Source organism: Enhydra lutris, unplaced genomic scaffold, assembly GCF_002288905.1.
Source record: "Enhydra lutris kenyoni isolate GAN:26980312 unplaced genomic scaffold, ASM228890v2 scaffoldscaffold8, whole genome shotgun sequence".
Lineage (NCBI taxonomy): Eukaryota > Metazoa > Chordata > Mammalia > Carnivora > Mustelidae > Enhydra > Enhydra lutris.
In genome coordinates, this window is record NW_019154092.1 from 42,377,514 (window position 1) to 42,396,720 (window position 19,207).

Below are 19,207 nucleotides of genomic sequence, written 5' to 3' on the forward strand. Positions count from 1 at the left end.
TGTGACCCTCTCTGCGCCCCCCTGCAAGTCTTTTGTCTTCCCCGCCTGGATAAAGGAGAGCAGGACGCCTCCCTGCTCCCCTCTCTCCTGTCTCGCTCTACCTCGGCTTCCCCAGTGGCCGGCGACATCCGTAAGAAGCGATCACACCTGTCCCTGCCTCCCAGCCCTGCACCCCCAGAGCCTTCAGAGTCCGGTCCAAATGCCCTCTCTGGACAGAGCCTCCCATTCTGATGGTTCTCACTTTCCAGTTTCACCTGCCACCACCACGGGGTCCAGACAGGTCGGACCACTTCAAGTTCTCTCAATGTGACACTCCTTTGACCCAGAAGGCCACCTCACTTCTGACTTCTCTTCGTCAACAGCCCTTTGGGGCTGCTTCTCCCCACAGTCACCTCCTTCTGAACGTTCCCACCCTGTCACCGTGGTGATGACTGCGGCCCTGGCCTGACCCCTTGAGGTGCTGTGTGAAGGGCAGGGACTCGGTGGCAGGAACAAGGGCTTCACTGGGCAGGTGAACGAGCAGAGGTGGGAAGGCCCCTTCACCTCCCTCCCTCTCGGGTTTTGACCTGTTCACAAACATGCAGGACAAGGAGACCTTGGGGGCAACAAAGCACGAACCCTTGAGCTTAACACTGAGCGAGCTCTCCTGAGAGCAGGCTGGACCCAGGTGAGGAAGAAGGGGGCCTTCGGGATGCCGTCCCTCCGCTGCTCAACAGGGAGTTACAGAAGATCTGCCCTTCTCCAGCTCTTTAGGCCAGGCCCCGAAAATGCAAGAACCCCACTCCCCAGGGCAGAGCCTGCTTCTGGCCTCGGGACTGGCCCCGAGTCCCCAGACTCTCCCCAGACTGAGTGCCTCTGCGGTGTTACTCACAAGCACTGCTTCCAGGGATCAAAGCATCACTTTCAGAAAAATTCTGCTGATGCAAACGTGTCATTTAAAGGAAACACGCTTTGATTGACCTGTCCTATCCCATCAGCCCCAACTGGGTGCTCCCCCAGAAGAGGGAGGGCAGGGAATGCCGCTCCGAATATGGCCTATGTCATGCCCCACAGCAGCCTTAGAGAGCAGTGGGCACAGGAGAGTTTTAACAGCAGCCTGGAAAGAAACACCAGCTGCAAGCAGACCCCCGCGTCCTCCCCCCCGGTTCCTGATGGAGCGGCCTGGGGCAGACCACAGATCCAGGATCGCAAGAAGGCTCTTCCCCCTGAAGGAGCCCTGGGGGACTTTAGTCACTCCGTGAACACCCCTGTGGCTGCAGGCACCCATCGCGGGCTCTGGGGGGAGCCACCCCTGTGCTGCTCCTTTAAATCCATGGTCACCCCGCACCCCCCCCCCCCCCCATTTCTAATTTAAATGCCAGCCCACTGGCTCTGCCTGCCACTGTGTGTCTTTTCCAGGAAAAGCGATTTCCCAGTGGCCACTTTTAGAGCAGGAGTCTAATCCTTAATGTGGCTTTGTGTCCTGTCACATGGGGGTCACGGTGCAATCCCATTCTTCCTCGTCCTGTGGCGTGTGTCTGAGCGGCAGAGGAGGGAAGGGACATGGTCTGAGGCAGCTCCGCTGTTCCACAGGACGGTCCCTGAGGGACGCCGTGTCGCCAGCTCCAGCGGGACTCCCTCCCCCGCTCAGGCTCACAGCCAGCGGTGCTGCCACAGGGTGCACCAGGCCCCCGGCCCCCGTTTTGTGGAGTTGGGCTCTCCCTACAGCAAAACACACCCTGTCAAGACACACAAAGCCGTGAGTTCTGACAAAGGCACCACCTGTCGGTTCACCCTCTGCCTGCTCCGAGCAGCTACGTCAGGCTGCACTGAAGCACTTACCTCAGGAGGAAGGAGAGGGGGGAAGCTTTCCACACTGGGGCTTTGTACTCCTCCTTAATGAGGCGTTTGTTTTGCCCGCCCTGCTCCTCCCCACCGTGTCCTCAGCCACCACAGAGTCTCACCAAGTCCCGCTGGCAGGAGTGACACCCCTCTCAACACCAGCTGGACCGACCGGAAATCCGGGTTCTCCTCAGACCTGCCCCTCCGAGGAGCCCCAGGCACAGGGAAGCAAGGAGACTTAACAGAATGGCCCTCTTTCTGCATCGCCATCGCAGTCCCCTTCCCTTGATTCTGCTCGGGTGTTGCTCTGTGGCCCTTGGGCTGTGGTCCAGGCCTCTTTTAGCCTGCTCTGGGCCCAGGGGGCACTGGGCCTTGCCCACAGCCGTCCTGGGCCCCACCCCCACGCCCTCAGAGCACAGTCCTGTCCCTCTCCATCCCTGCTGGCCAGTACGGAGAACACTTCCTCCTCTCCTGAGACCTGACAGACGCAGGCGCATGACACATTCGGGGTGTCTGACGGATGGCAGAGGCAGAATTCAGGCAGATGCAGTCTTCAGCTGAAATCACCTAATTTTTATGAATCTGACCCAGTCAGAAGGCTCCACAGAACATGAAGGCAGAGATCATCCACCAAGAGAGTTTCCATTAGCTTCTCAAAGTAAAACAGATTCCGCAGGGAGGCCGCAGGTAGTTTGCACTCGGTAGGGAGATAGCACTGGGAATATGCAAGGCTGCAAAGTATAATGGTCTGGGCTGTTGAACACGGCTTGCAGCCTGGGCCTCCCAGCGACCACTCTGCGTTTTTACTAAGGATCTCCCACCACCCTGGGAATCACCGGCTCACCAAGCCCATAGGACTCCAGTTTCCCCTTGCTGGCTTGGCTCCCAGCCAAGAGGTCTTGGGCCTTAGACCTTAGACCTTAGACACAGGTCTAAGGTCTCTGCACCTGTGTTCCTACCACCTTGACTTGACATTCCTGGGACCTGTTCCCTTGGGTAGTGGCACCTTTCAGATCCTCAAACCATAAGCCAGAGCAAACCCACCTTGATTGGTCTTTGATTGCTAACCGCAGATAAATCACTGGAAATCAATTAGGCAGCTGCTTGATCCAGAGAATCCGTCATCCTGAAGCCTTAGGCGTTTTTCTAGGTGTGTGTACCCAGCAAAGGAGAGACCATGCCTCAGGACTTTACGTCAGAGCTGTGCGTCTACGAATTGCTGGGTAGAGCCACGCAAGGTAAACCACCCACTTCAAGGGCCTCCTCAGAGCCAATGGGTCTTAACCTTCACCCTGGGAGGGCCCTGAAGAGCTGGAATCCTGGAGCCAGGGCCCGGGGTGGACACAAGGACACGGTGGTGCCTTCGGGGTTGGGGCGTGGGGCAGGAGGAGAAGGTTACGAACAGGAGCACACACCACACTGGAGGAGGGGCGGAGGGTCCCGCTGAGCTTGAAGGTAGCTATTGGCAGTGGACGCTGAATCCAAGTGAGTGAATGGTGAACAAAGGGCTGGGAAGGGGAGGAACAACACTTAAGAGTTGGGGCCATGACTTTGGTCATTAAGCCAGTGGCGCTCCATGCAGGAAAAAGTGTCCTATCAGCTTCACCGCTACCTCCCAAGCTGAGCAGGCCCAGGCACACACCTTACACACTGAGGAATCAGCCCTGCCTGGAGCTGACGTGGGGCAAAGCCCACAGCTCAGAAGAAATGCTGCAAACCATTGGGAGTGAAGATGTGTAAGCTGTGGACTTTAGCATATCTCCCTCCATCTTCCACTGTTCCATCAACCTTTCCTTTTCATTGTCAAAGACAATGACACTGGGAGCACCCTCCTGGAAGGGAGATATCTTCCTCCTCTAAACCATCCAGCCATGCCCAATCCTTCACAGGCAAGATGTGGGAGGCCAGGGAGTAAAGGAAACCAAGTATTTTCCTTGCTATCCCAAGAATTGTGTGTTTTTACACATTTGGATGAGAGTTTCCACTGCTCAAGGAATGTTACCCTCTTATCAGCGACCATCCAACTGGGTGAAATTCTGAAGATCATCAGATCCAAACCTTCTAATCCACAGAGCAGGAAACCAAAGGCCAAAGCAGTTAGGTGATCAATAAGACCCAGATTCTTGGTGCGCCTGAGTGGCTCAGTTGGTTAAATGTCTGCCTTTGGCTCAGGTCGTGGTCTCAGGACCCTAGGATCAAGCCCTGCATTGAGCTCCCTGCTTAGTAGGGAGCCTGCTTCCCCCTGTGCCCCTATGCCCCCACTCAAGCTCCCATATATACAATACATACACACACATACGTACATATCTTAAAAATAAAATAAAATAAAACCCAGATCCTCCCAAACCACATTTTCAAGGCTGCCTGCCTTTTCCCTTGCTGGCCACTCACGACATCGCTGTCCTACCAGGTAGAAGCCACAAAAAGCTGGATGGGGGACCTATGGACCTCACCTGCCACCAAGCTTGCAGCTCCATCACTCATAATGCATCTGGCCTGACAAACATGCCCCTGGGCTCTTGGCCTTCACTCTCAGAGGATGCCTGTCTAGATGTGAGGGTCTTTCTCTCAGCGCCTAGGATATCGGGGGCACCAAATCCATACCACCATTCTATAGTGCCAAACCATACCATCCAGTCTCTGCCAAGAAAGGTACACATTCACCTACACAGTTAGCTTCTAGCGTGTAGGATGGACATCAAGTCTTCTCTCACCACCCTACAGGTGGGCTAAGTGCCCATGAAATCCCCGCTCTGAGACCTCATGCACTCCCTGCAGCACAGAGTGGGCTCTGGCACCCCCCACCCCCAGCATCAAACTAACACAATGAGCATGTCATCAGTCTTACCTTACATTCTTCATCCAGCAGGTCCAAGATGCCCAGCTTGGCTTCTATGAGGTCAATACAAGGTTGGTTATCATAAAAGTCAATCAAGGTCCAAGGGATCTGCTCCTTCATATATTCTTCTTGCTCTAGTTTGAATACATGCTAGGGTAGGTGAAAGGTCAAGGTTAGTGAGCTGCAGGCACATCCCAATGTTCATCTCCCCTGAGCTTCAACCACGTGAGCTTGGAGTCCCAGAGAAGGGGGCATGGATGTATACCCATCAGAAAAGGTTTGAGCACTAAGTCACAGTCGTGACTGCAGAAAAGGAGATCAGTTAGGTGATCCCCATTCCCACATGAACCCTTCTGTAGAATATTCTAGTAATCAACTGGCTTGCAATCCAGCAAATACCTCAGAAGCCCAGAATCAGGAGGTGGGGGAGTCAAAACCAAGGGGAGGATCATTTACCTTCTCAACCCAGTTGCCCCATTCCTCCTGAGCAACAGGGAATGCCTTTCCAAAGCTGGGGCACCCCCCAAGACACTAAGAGAAGGCTGGGGCAGAGCTAGAGCCCACCGGTCCTGGATGGAAGAGAAGTGCCCCAGGCTGCTGCTCCCAGGGCGAGAGGTACCCCCACCCGACGCCCTGGGTCCAGGAGCCCAGCCTACCGAGTTAAACTGCTGCTGCAACTTCTCGTTTGCATAGTTGATACAGAACTGCTCAAAGCTGTTGACCTCAAATGTCTCAAACCTGCAGAATGGAAAGGGAGGACAAAGGGGCATTCGTCTTACCAAAGGAATCACTGGGACTTCCAATAAGGCTACTCTCATCTCCTCTCTCCCCCCATCCAGCTCCATCCTCAACTCCAGCACGGAAGTCCTTCACAAGCCCAAGAGGGGGGCTTTCCACCCAGAGGGGGTGCCTTTTTCCTATTCACACAACAACCCCTCATGGACTAGCAGTGTCCCCCACCCAACGCAAATGAATCGCAATTTAACCAATCCCCTATTAGAGAACGTTTTGTTTCTTTTCCTGATTTTTAGCTGCTATCAATGCTGGGGCAAATGTTGTATATGCATCTTTCATGGTTCTTTCTGTAGGATGCAACCATCTTAGCAGAATCACCATGTCGGAATATGGTTTCTTTTTTTTAATTTTTAAAAAAGATTTTATTTATTGATTTATTTAACAGAGAGAGAGAGAGAGAGAGAGAGAGAGAGAGAAAAGAATATGGTTTCTTAAAAGGTAGAAGGAAATTAACTTCCAGAAAGGTGGAACCAACTCATGTTATCACCCCACAACCACTCCAGCCTCCCATGCATCCAACTGTCTGGTTGTCCTAATAGTGGTTAAAGTTTTTTGGTTTTTTTTAATTCATTTCCATGAAGTTCGAGTTTACACACGATTCGAAGACAATCAGATGTGCAGCTTAGAAACTGGCAGGAGGGTGGAGAACAGCTGATTTGGGGGAAGCTGTGCAAGACCAGAGGCAGGAAGTCAGTAAGGCAATTATTACTGCAGTAATGATCCCAGAAGACCAATCGGGGCGTGACTTAAGCCAGTAGTGACCGAGTAATGATAAAGGATCAAAAGACACTAAGGGAGGGATAAATGAGAGGGCTTCAAGTGACCAACGGGGCACAGAGGAGAGATTCACCCCCCACAATCAAACGGACGTGGTAAAGCTTGCCAGGCCAGAATGATCTAGCATAATCAGCAGCATTAGCTACAAATGAGTGGGGCCATCTTGCACACTGGGTAGCGTCATCGGGCTTAGGCAGTGGCGGGACAGAAATGTAGGAGGAAGAGGAGTCATTTTCTCATTCACACCACTGGCTGAATGAGCGCTCAGCCCCCAATGCTTCAGGAGCTCCTCCTCACTTCATGCCCACAACAATTCCATGCTACAAGTGGAAGAAACAAAGGCACGGGGAGATGAAATCATCTGGTCCAAATCAGAGTCCGTATGCAGAAGAGCCAGTGTGTGAACCCAGGCAGTGATTTCTGAGGCCCCATTCTTAGTTTAAGAAAAGCTTCACTAAGAAAAGGAGGGAAAGACTGGGGAAAGGCAGTGGACAAGGATACTTCGCAGAAGAGGAGTGGGAGTATCAACAAGGGACATGGGGGTGGGGGTGGATGCACAGGCTTCAGCCTTCCCATAACCTTACACTGTTACCCCCTCATTCTTCAGTATACACAATGAAAATTTCTTAATCTTATATAAAATTATGCCAGTCTTCCCCAATAGACTGTACTCCCTAATTACCACTCCCAAATAGAAATGTCAGGGCTGTAGGCTGGTGATATTGGAGAGGCAGCACCCAATAGAGAATAAATGCATCAGACAGCCAACAGGGCCACGTCGGGGCTCAGAAAACATCAGGCTTCTCGCATCCACCTTCCCCACCCAAAATATAAAACATGGAGAAGTTGAAAGTCCTTTTGAGATCAAAGGAGTCAACTGTTTGGAGACAACCATATTAAAATACAGCCTTCGGTCATGCCCACATAGGAGAAATAATTGTAAGTTAATCAAAGAAGACCAAGGATGGGAGCTGTGCTCCCGGCCGTGGGCGGGGGGCGGGGGGTACTATGCCTTCCAGTTCTCCTGCTGCCCTGGGGCAGTCCATCCTCAGTCCAGGGGATGGCCCTAGACATGGAGTTCTGTCACTTAGAACCTCATTTCCTCCCCCGCCACAACCGTACCCCAAGACAGGCTGCTAACACCGTCAACCCCCCCAGAGGAAACTTAATTAATAAAACCTACACGGAAGATAAAGGAGCCGCCCTAGCAAATGGCCAGAAAATAGTGATCGGGTGTACATGCAGGGCTAACTGAGCTCCACAGATAAAGGATTTAAGTATCTCCCACTTGTCATTTGTTAAAGGTTTATGTTGGTAGCACTCCACCAAGAACATTCTCATTAATTTGAGATGGCCTAAAGTTAGCTCATAATTCCCCTATTTTTAAGATATGATCTGGTAACAGTTCCTCTGCCATCTAGTGTAATTACTGTAATGCCCGCTGTAGGGCCAGAGATGAATGCAGGGTCTGGGTAGCTTGGAAAACGTCTAAGAGAACTGACCTCAGAAAGCCTCAGCCAGAGAGACAGGGCAACTTCTCTACAATAGGAGTCTATCTGTAGCAATTTTTCCCATCAAGAGATGATTTTTTAAAATAAACACAATGGATCAATTTATAGTTCACAGCATTAAACTGTCACAAAGAAATTTATATCCTAGAGGGAATTGGATTTCTCCTGTATAATCAATGTTGAGAATAGATAGACCAGAATCCTTAGGTGGGAGGAAGGTCAGAATGCAGAATAAGACTTGATGCTGAGACCCAAGGTCTGAATTCACGGTGGTACAACCATCACCCCTACCTTCACTAGCCTCCTCTTCCTGAAACGTAGAAGAGGACAGAATTTCCTTCTGGTTCTGCTCCAATTTCAGGGTGTGGTAAGGGCCACAGAGGTCTCTAAAAATAAGGTAGTGTCTGCTGGAAAGTGAAACCACAATGAAAGGACGTCAACCAAGCCCTCTGAGTTCATTACTAACCTCCACAATCCTCTTGCTTCAGAGCAGAGGCCAGGCAGGACTTTCAAGGCTGGGGAAGACTTCTTCCCCTGGAACGTGGCTCAAAGGGACCCAACTTCTTATCTCAGTCTCCTTTCTTTTTACCAAGATCTCGCTCTAGCCTTCTACCAAAGGTTAAAGGAAAAAAATATGCATTGTAGGTTGGATATAGAGAGGGGGCTGTCAGGGAATGGTTATTAAAAGTTAGACAAGTCCCATCAAGGTCTCTTTCCCTCCTGAAGCCCAGGAAACCTCAAAAGGGCACCCTGTGGTCTGTTCACGATGCCAACTCCTCCGATCTCTTTACTCAACCATCATGGGATGCTGGCTGTACCCTAGAACACCAGGACTTGAACTCTGTTCCTGTGCTTCTCTGGGCCTAGATGTCCCCACACAGGATTTGGCCTTCAGGGAAGGTACAGTACTAGGCACTGCTCACATCCCAAGGCCAAGAACAGTTATTCTTCTGGAAGACCTAAGTCCCAAGTCCACTTACTTCGCAGTGTGCTCCAATTCCCTGCTCCTCTATGTGCCAGGAACCTCAGTGCGGGACAGAAAAATGCCCACTGTATGGAAACCCTCTCCTAGCCCATCAGTCAACTGCCTCAAGAATTGCAAGGTCTGCGAAAGAGCTCTCAGGAAGACCACAGGAATCTAGTATACGCAGCCTTCCAAGAGATTAGATGCATTTATAGAACTTGAATGGTGGGTGAACTCAGAAGGGTGATGGCAGTTCAGAGAGAACTGTGACTTTATCTGAACCTTAAGAGTATGAATGCGTGTTTGCCTCTAGGCACAAGCCCAAGAGCTGTGTAAGAGAAATTCTGGAAGGTTGAGATGGACTTTAGAGCAATCTGAATTACAAGGTTCTCCTGGGAGACTCAAAGATTCCAAGGCAAACCCAATGGCTTCAGGGATCTGTTAGATCTGACAATACTGGGGCCAGCCATGCATGTTTACCCTGAGGATGACATGCCCAGGGATTTCCTGAGCTGCCCACGTCTGGTCCACTGTTTATAGGCTTGAAGGAAAAGGCCACTGGCTTTTCCCCCTCTATTCACCATGAACCCTTTTCATACTGGTCAAAGAGGAGCTAGGTAGTCTTCTCTGAATAACTAAATTGGAACTGTAAGACCAACTCCAAGAAAATAAGACATCCGTTAAAATGAAGGCAAACTTTGGACCTAAGAAGTTTACTTTAAATAGATCATTAAAGGCAACCTATGTACAGTAGGAAGTATTTGCAAATCATATTTCTGATAAGGAGTTAATAACCAGAATATACAAAGAGCTCTTACAACTCAACAACAAAAACCAAATAACTCAAAAATAGGTGAAGGCCTTGAACATTTTTCCAAAGACAATATATGAAATATGATCAACATCACTAAATATTAGAGAAATGCAAATCAAAACCATAAGGAGAGATTACTTCATACCTATCAGGAGAGCTACGACCAAAAACCTCAAAATAACAAGTGTCGTCAAGGATGTGGAGAAACCAAAACCCTTGTGTGCTACTGACAGGAATGCAAAATGGTGCGGTCACTATGGAAAACAATCTGTAGGTTCCTCAAAAAATTAAAAATAGAATTGTCATATGATCCAGCAATCCCACTTCTGGGCATATGTTGAAAAGAATTAGAAGAGATATTTGCACACCCTTGTTCCCTGTAGCATTGTTCACAATAACCCATGGCTAAAAGAAGCCTGAACATCCATCAGCAGAAGAATGGGTAAACAAAAGGTGGTGTGTACACACACTAGAGCATTACTCAGCTTTAAGAAAGGAAATTCTGTCACCAGCTGCAACACGGGGGAGTCTTGAGGACACTGAGCTAACTCACAGAAGCCAGTCACAAAAAGATAAATGTTGTACGATTCCCCTTACATAGGCATCCAACGTAGTCCTAAGTCACAGAAACAGTGTAGAGTGGTGGTTTCCAGGGAAAAATGGGAGCTGCTCAATGGGTATAAAGTTTTAGTCTTCCCCCATGAAAGTGCTCCAGAGTTCTGTTGTGTAACAATGTGAGTATACCTACCACCACTGAACCGTACATTTAAAAATGCTGAAGATGGCAGGGGCTGGGGAGGGGGGTGCACCTGGGTGGCTCAGCCGGTTAAGCGTCTGCCTTTGGCTCAGGTCATGATCTCAGGGTCTTTGGGGTGGAGCCCCGAGTCAGGCTCCCTGCTCAGCGGGAAGTCTGTTTCTCCCTCTCCCTCGGCCCCTTGCCCTGCTCCTGCTCCCACGCACATTCTCTCTCTCAAACAAATAAAATGTTAAAAAAAAAAAAAAAGGTTAAGATGCTAAGTGTTATGTTAGATGCTTTTCCAGCTACAGTTTTAAAAAATTATTTTAAAAAACCCATATTATTAAAAAGCACTGAGTAGAGATGGGTGCTAGTTTAAAGTCAGGAAATATCACAAGAAACAGAAAATAATGTGAGAGCTGAGGATAGAAAATCCCAGCAAGCATAAACAATGACTTTTGGAACACTGAAAAGAAATATAATACAATTAAAAAAAAAAAGAAAATCCCAGCAAACCCACTTCTTTCCTCCTGGGTCCTGCCTGCTCCTCTCCACCCGCCCCCCCACCCCTGCACCCTCTCTTCCATTGTCCCTCTGCATGATGCATTAACTCTCCTCCTCCCTCCACAGGTCTCCTAGTCCAACTGTCCTTGTCAAGAACGGGCCAGCCCCGGATGCATGGGTAGCTCAGTGGGTTAAGCCTCTGCCTTTGGCTCAGGTCATGATCTCAGGGTCCTGGGATCGAGCCCCACATCGGGCTCTCTGCTCAGCGGGAAGCCTGCTTCCCCTTCCTCTCTGCCTGCCTCTCTGCCTACTTGTGATCTCTGTCAAATAAATAAATAAAATCTTAAAAAAAAAAAAAAAGAACGGGCTGGCCGCAGCCAAAGCCCCTGCCACCCTGGCATGTCGAAGGCTCAAATCAAAGACAAATAACTAACTGCCTTTTTCCCAAATTGAAAATTGAAGCCATCCATTCCTTTTTGCCGTGAGGAGGGGAGAGGAATGAAGGATTACAGTTACAATTCCTCGAGCCTGGAAAGGCAGGCACCAGTTAATGTAACATGAAAAGGAAAGCCCGGCCACAAGCTGCCTGGCTCTGTCCTATTCGTTTCCACCCACTGCCTGGTACGAAACGCCCGCAGGCAGGCAGCCACGTCACGGACCCTCGCTGAAGGGACGAGCTGGGCTCAGGTTGGCTAAACTGCTGCACGGGTATTGCTTGCTTTGCACTTTTCGGAGCTGAGGCAGAGAAGCAAGCTGGAGGGAAACCATCCCTCTTGCCAGGACACCGGGAGTCTGGGGAACCTGGGGACCTGGCCTCTAAGCAGCGGCTCCCCACCGTTGTGCCATTTATGCCGGGGTTCACAGCCTTTCCTACCGTCCGGACCATCCGTCAGAACATCATGTTAGCGGTGGGGTGCCTATGTATGATGCTGGTCAGTGCACTGTTTTCTTATCTACAAAGAGAGTATTCACTCTGGCAGTGGATTCTGTAGTAACATTTTAAACATTTATGGAAAATTCTGGAGCGGCTCACCCACCCTACAGAACTCTCTTCCATTGTTTCCAGAAAGAGCTTGACTGGTGAGCCAGTAACTCCCTGAACAGGGGCTAGAGTTCATCTGGGGACAGTTACCCCACTAATTACTAATTAGTGTCTCCCTGTCGGGGAGGGGGTGGCAATCCCACTCTCATTGGCTAGCTTCTCACATTTCTAATCTGATTAAGAGGGAGATAATTCCTTATTCCTTTCTTCCTAACGAATGGGGCTTAATATATTCAGAAGCACATCCCCACCATCCTTCGCATTCTTTCTAGCTTCCACATGCCACCGTTTTTGCTCACAGATGTCAAGAAAGAAGACAATCAAAGACTTTAGGTCATCCCAAGGGCATCTTCTACGTGCACCACATCTCCCCCGCCTAGGGCTGAGACACAATGAGACCATGGAGAAATGCTCTCTCCCTCTCCAGTGTTTGGTGGTCAGGGATTTGGATAGAAAACTCAAAAAATAAAAAAAATCATGCTGGACTTTTCTGAAGTCATGGAGAATGAATTGTCCTTAGAATCACTTCCCCTAGTTACATTATCAACGAAGCATAAAGACAGGAATCAGTTTGGCAGTTGGGTGGGGGGGTGTTGGTTGGAGAAGACAACAGGTGGAAGAGTGTCAGGTGTGATGTCCGACCCAGATAACGGAGGGATGGCCACATTAAAAAAAGATCCAGCGGCTTTCTGTAAGATACCTGAAAGTCCATCGAAAAGGAGACAGATACCAGGATTGCAAAAGGGATAGGACAGTAAACAGCTCCATTCAAGGTCAGCCCAGACTCCCATCCATCACTGTCATTTTCTTCCAGACGAAGAAATGATGTCTCCGACCGGACGGAGCAGACACAGTACCACGAGTCCAAGTGATCTCCTTGCTGGTGCTGAAGTTTTTGGTTCTAACCTCCTAAGAGTTCATTACATGCCTTCTGGCCAGAGAAGAGAGCCTCGGCCAGCGCAAATTCTTAACAGCAATTTCTCGGCAGACTCGCACTGCTGAGGAGCATGCTTACGGGCATTCAGGGAAAGTGTCTAAGTGCTTTCTTGGCAACAGATGGCCCAGACAGCCAGCCAGCTCGCTAACTCGGAGCCCACCCCGGCTCTGCCTCGAGGGCACGAACGCGCCACTCCACGGAGCATGTGTCCGGCATTGGACCTCTGCGAGGGGAGGGTGTCTTGCTGTGCCAACAGGCCTACTTTGCAGCACAGTGTGGAAAACGAAATGAGCTCCTAAGAACAAGGATTTTAAAAAGAAAACAAGACAGCACAGCATGTCTGAAGGAAGCACGAAGGGTAGGAAACTTCTCAAGTACCTGGCCCGTGGCCCTACCGTGGAACTCCGAGGAAGCCACTCCAAGAGGAGAGGGGAACGCATGGGTCAGGAGACCGAGTTCTCGGGACCCCCACCTCATCACAGGCTCCATCTCCTCAAACCACAGACAAGCCTTCCCTGAAATCAATTTCTCCCCTCTGGGCAGTCACAGGACTTGAGAAGAACAGACTCAATGATGAAAAAGGTCAACAGCAAATAGAAGCACAAAATCCAGCTTGCCCGAGCCCAGCGGCATCTCCAGACCCAGCAGCGTGACAGGCCAACAAGGAGCAAAGCCTCTCACTGCAGATGCCGGGGAGGGAGGGAAGGCCGTGGTGCCACGAAGACAGCAGGGGACCATGACAGTGGTGAGTAGCGGTAGCACAAAAGTCACGATGTTTTGTTTTAATGTTCAGTTAGCCAACATATAGTGTCCATCATTAGTTTTTGATGTAGTGTTCAACAATTCCTTATTTGAAGTCATGATGTTTTCCCATGCTATTCACAACACTGAGCCTACCTGTTCGTCTTCCCTTATCAAAAACCCAGTAAATTAGATTCTTGCCCAGGTAAAGTCAGGGAATCCGGTCAAATGCCGTGGCCTGGGTTTCTCTGGGTCTTACTTCAGAAGGGAGGATGAAAGGTCAGACTTTCAGGGGAACCCAATTTCCTGAAAATACTCATGGTGAAGAGAATAACGGAATTACTGACAGCAAGGAGGAAGGTTCCCAGCGTAAGAAATGCTCCATGCTCTCCACAGAGAAATGGGAGGGGCTGAGCCCAAAGCAGGCACTCAGTGGCCAGGAGAAATGGTCTGGACCCAGCCACTCAGATAAAATCCCAAACAGCCTGGAGAGGATGCATCCGTCTTCTTCCTGCTCTCGGAGATGCCCCACTGTCGTCTCACCAGCTAGTAGGCTTCCCTGCCACGCTTCGCTTTTTCCCAACATCATGACAGTGGTCCCGGGTCCCAAAGCTGCTGCCCCCACCTCCCGTATTTTACTCCCTCCCTTTAAAAGATCCAGTTCAAACACCACCTTCCACATAAAGCTTTCCCTGACGGTGCCAACGAGCATGCCCTCTCCTGCCTTGACACTCATCCCACACTGAGTGTCCAAACCTTCAAATGGACTCTGCTAGAATTTCTTTGGTTGTCTCTTGTATTATGTGGCTCATGTATGTGCATTAGTTCCTCAGCACGAGGTCTTTGTGATGCCAGAAATCAAGTCTCTCCCTTTCATGTGCTCCATACCCTGCAACAAGGTTCGATCAGAAATCCAACCGTGAACAAGAGCAGCAGAGCTCTAACGAGGACAGCCAATCTTTGCATGGGGACGTGGCCACTTCTAGGAGGTTCCCTTTGCTCTAGTCTCAACATAAGCCCATCAGCCCACTAAGCAGTTGTTTCCACCAGAGCAGCCCTGTTCTTACAACTCTGTACTTCCACGGGTCTGAACTTCTATTTTAAGACAGAAGCCATAACCTTCTGTGATATAAACACCCAGGAGAATTCAATCTATTATTAGCTTAAAGAAGGCAAGACATTGATCATAAAAGATGTGCAAAGGAGGTTGAAGATCAGGACGCAGAACTTCAAAGAACTCTAGAAGGATCTGGGAAGGACCTCAGAGAGACTGTGGCTCAATGCTTTCCTTCCAGCTAGGGAAACAAAAGACCAGAAGGAGGCTGTGAGGTGTGGAGCGAGCTGGGGCCAGCCGTGAGTCACCACCCCTGTCTTCTGACGCCGAGTCAGGGAGATTTTCCGCTGAGCCATGTTGCCTCTCCCTGCAGAAGATGCCGTTATAAATAACAGTCCTTGCCGTTAGGCTAGAATTCTGAAAGGAAGAGAAGCCTCAAGAATGACCGCACATGAGTCTCACAGTGCCGGGCAAAATCGTGGTATTATAATAACCATCTTGATGGGGAACACAGTGAATGAGGTCAGATGGTAGATTTGAATAAAACAGCTGAGACACAAAGCCTGAAGTTGCGTTCAGAGCAGCTTCCGGTCCAGTTCCGGGCAAGACCCTTCGCTCGCCAGGCCTGTTTCCCAGTTGTGAAGACAGATGTGTACAGGGTTTCTCCACGCAGGAGCTACTGGGGTACTGAAAGGGGCCACTCTTCCTTGGAACAGTCTTCCATATTGTCGGACACCTAGCATCCCCAAACTCAGGCCACTAGGTGCCAGTAGAGACCCCAGTCGCTGTGACAACCAGAAAATGCTGCCATGTGTCACACTCCCTGGATGAGCATTGGGAAGCAAGGTCCCCTGCCAACTCTGAGATGCTAGCAGGAAGACACAATCGGGGCACCTGGCTGGCTCAGTCGGTTAAGTGTCTGCCTTCGGCTCAGGTCATGATCCTAGGGTCCTGGGATGGAGCCCCACATCGGGCTCCCTGCTCTGCGGGGACCCTGCTTCTCCCTCTCCCTACCCCCACTCGCGTTCTTTTTTGCTCTCCCTTTAAATGTTTTGTTTTAAAAAAGGACGACACAGCCATCAGGTGGAGGGAGAGGAGGCCGGGCGTGGGCCTACCCGTAGATGTCCAGGACGCCGATGAAGGAGTGCTGCTTGAGAGCGGTGTGCAGCGCCTTGTTGACGTGCTCCACGATCCAGCCGAAGAGCTGAGCGTAGATGTGCTTGGCCAGGGCGCTGCGCGCGTTGGCCACCTGCTGTGGGGACATGGTCTTCACGTAGGTCTCAGAGGTGGTGACCAGCTTGCGGTGGCAGAGCCAGTGCACCATCTGGCTGTGCTCCACCCCCAGCAGCCGGCAGAAGTCATTCAGGTGTGCGTCCTGGGGCTGGAAGAGACATGGAGGAGGGCTTCAGGAGGGAGCAGAGAGCAAGCCTGCCACCGTACCCTGCCCGCCACCACCCCGAGCCAAAATGAGCCCCTCCCCCAGCACCGTAGACCCACAACGCTCCTCGCCACCCCTTGCCGCAGCACCAGCAGGCTCGCGAACTCCCACACCACTAAGCGGAGGGACAAGCAGGCCCCCAAGCGTGTTGGTGCAGCTGATCGTTACACTGAAGGATGAGGGCTTTGCAAAACAAAAGCTTTCTCAACTTTTCCTCTGCCCTCCTCCACGGCCAGCCAGCTGCCAAGTCACAGGCTGGAGAGAATTCCTTGAGTGAAGGGAGCAGAATGAGAACTGATAGCTTAGGGATGGATAAATCCATTAGGAATAAGGAGCCAGAAGGCAGCAGGAACCATACAAAGCAGCAGATGCAGAATCATAGTAAATGTACGGTTTCCATCTGCAGAGTCCCGCATGCAGGGCTGAGCCCACAGCCTGGAAAGACGTCCTCATGGGCAAGCATTACCCTTGACCAGCTGCACCCGGTCGGACAGCTGCATGTTTTGGAACGAGCACAGAGCTGAGCCAACGGGACATCCTTCCCCACACTGACACTGCAGTGCTCTGAGCAGACTTTCCCGCACCTTAGCCTCAGGGATAGTAAGTAACACACACTTGGTGTTCTACTCTTAGAGCCCTTGCTGCCTGGGGATAGAAGCCCATCGATGTGGAAAGCGAGGACAAACAGCAAGAACGGAGAACAAACTGTGACCGGAGAAGAGCCGCTTGGAACATTGCAACTGGTAATACCACCCTTTTAGAGCTGGAGAGAAAACTAGGAATTCCTCCTCCTGAAAACCCTTCTCTAGAGAGATAAGCAGCACCTTCCACCCAGCATACCCAGCTGCCTCCAATCTCGACGCTCATTTACCCAAAGTACCCATCATACCACCTGGCCTTGCAGTCCCCAGTAAGCACGTCCCCTGCAGGTCTTGTCTTCACTTCATCCCCATGTGTAAGTCACATACTCCTTGCTCTGCACTCAGGGCACCCCACAAAACCCCCCTGTTCTTTGCTCTCTCATCTAAATGCCCTCCCCCCCACCCGGAAAGCAGATAACCAAACCACGAGCTTGCCAGATTGCTTATTAAGTCTCAAGAAGAAAGGGAATCCTTCAGAACACGATGTTGCCACCTTCTATAATGGCCCTAAATTGCCTTTGCTTGTGGGACTCATTTTCTGATGAGGCTGCTGTGGAGGATCTAAATGAGAGTTTGAGCGTTCAATGAAAATTAGCGCAGATAACTGTACCATTTCCTCCTTAACACCATTTCCCCAGGCCAGCTTTTTTTTTTTTCCTTCTACAGATATTTAAAATCCATCTACCCAAAGCAAACACAATTACAAAATAATAGAAAGTCAGAGTAGGAAAGAACCTCCCAGTAAGGCCAGTGTTCTTCCAAATGCGGTCTGTGGAGCTGGAGCAACAGCTACAAAGCACTTTAATGGGCTTTACCTAACAACAGGGGCCCAGGGATGCCACCAGGTTAGACACAGCTGAAATGGTGTATTAACGGACCCTGAGAGCCCCAGGAGACATATTTTATGCAGCATTTCCTGAACTTAATTGACCAAAGAACCCCTAGCTTCTTAAGAAATTGCCTAGGGCTAAGGTTCCCAGGAAAATTCCTTGGGAATCATCATTCTAACCTAATCCCTCTTATTTTTCAGGTGAAGAGGATGGGGGGGGTGGGGAGGTAGCCCTGACTGTGGCCCAGAGCTCCTGATCCAGCTGGGAACGAGAGTCAGCTTGGACTGGGTGGGGAGGACGAGGCCCTCCATCTTTTCACACAGCAGGCGGGGCTGCCATGGCTCCTTGTCCTGATGGACAGCATTTCTCTTGGTGGCAGCCTGCACCTGCCCACCTCCCCCTGCTGTAACCCCCTCCCAAGAAAGCCACCTGCAGTGTTGTTAAATGCCTGGGACTGCCTGGCAGGCAACAGGTTCGGAGGTGGTGAGAGTCCAACTTTTCAATCTGACCTACTTCCAAGGCGTTCTTAACTGCTCTGCATAGCGTTACCACTGGATTCCCTGACCTGCAGATGGCCTCCCAGCAGCCGACAGGACGACTCGAGGCCTGCCCCCTGGAGCCCTGCCCCCCCACCTAGCACCTCCCCCGGGGAACGCAGTGGAGACAGAAGCCCATGTCCTGGCACTGTTTGATGCTCACCTCAGGACGGGCTCCCAGCTGCTGTGGTGGCATGGGGCTTGTCCCTCTGTTACCCCTTCTGACTGTTGATGAAAGGTGCTAACTGCGACTGACTGAACATCACGTAATTACATTAGGCTTAATTAAATGATGCTAAATCCATTAAAAATGGCCAGCATCATAGGTAGATTAGGTTTTGTGGGCCCATATTGCCAAACTCAAGAAACAAATTGCCTCTGGTGCCCAAGTAATTGCATTCTGTTGCCTCTCCAAGGTAACTCTGGCAGTCGCAAACACAGCTTAATGCTTTAATTAAAAATCAAAACTACAGAGCAGAAGGCATACTGCGTCTAGACAGACAGCCTTTCCAGCAGGAGGCCCACCCTCTGCACCAGAGGAATAAACCAAAACCCATCCGAGAGAGACTTTCACCAGCAACCGCTTCAGGAAGACTTCTTGCGCACACTGTGTGCCCAGCTCTGGGCTTGGCACCTGCTGGGGGACCCTGGCCGGGGAGGGTGGCCCAGCTCCAGAATAGCAGTAGTTCGGGGCAAACGGCACTGGCTGGGGCCCGACATGACTATTAACAGTCATTAAGGTCTTTCTGGGCCTTAGTTTTTCCCCACCATGTGAAGTAACAGGGATGTCCACAAGGTCCACTCTGCCTCCAACAAATTGTTGGGGATGAGTCAAGAGTGACGGGAGCCCCGGGCTAAGGTAGGTCATATCAGCCCCCACTCCACAGATGAGGAAGCAGACTTAGAGAGGTTAGCTATCAGGAAGCAGCAGAACCAGGATTTAACCCTTGTTGTCCTGACTCACAACGAGTTCTCTGCACAGTCTCTAATCGGAGAACAACATGAGGCTAGCCTAAGCCAAGTTCCTGTGCTCAAAGCCCTGACTTCCTGGGGTGTCTGGGTGGATGGGGCCCCGCATCAAGCTCCCTGCTTGCAAGGAGTCTGCCTTTCCCTTTCCCCCTGCCCCTCCCTCCCACCCATGCTCACTTGTGTACTCTCTCTCAGATATATAAAATCTTTAAAAAAACAAAAAACAAAAAAAACCCTGACTTCCTGTTATTGAGAGAC

The 19,207-nt window shown here is 50.7% G+C and overlaps 1 protein-coding gene across 1 annotated transcript in view; it reads right to left on the reverse strand.

The window, feature by feature from the left end:
• The window catches only part of LOC111142499 (myosin VB), a 186,025-nt gene that overhangs the window by 108,029 nt on the left and 58,789 nt on the right, over positions 1-19,207 (reverse strand). Inside the window, exons 8-10 of the mRNA XM_022495717.1 lie at positions 15,651-15,916; positions 5,317-5,398; positions 4,670-4,810 (exon numbers count right to left, since the gene is read on the reverse strand). Of these exons, the coding sequence (XP_022351425.1) occupies positions 4,670-4,810; positions 5,317-5,398; positions 15,651-15,916 (489 nt within the window). The remainder of the gene's footprint in view (positions 1-4,669; positions 4,811-5,316; positions 5,399-15,650; positions 15,917-19,207) is intronic.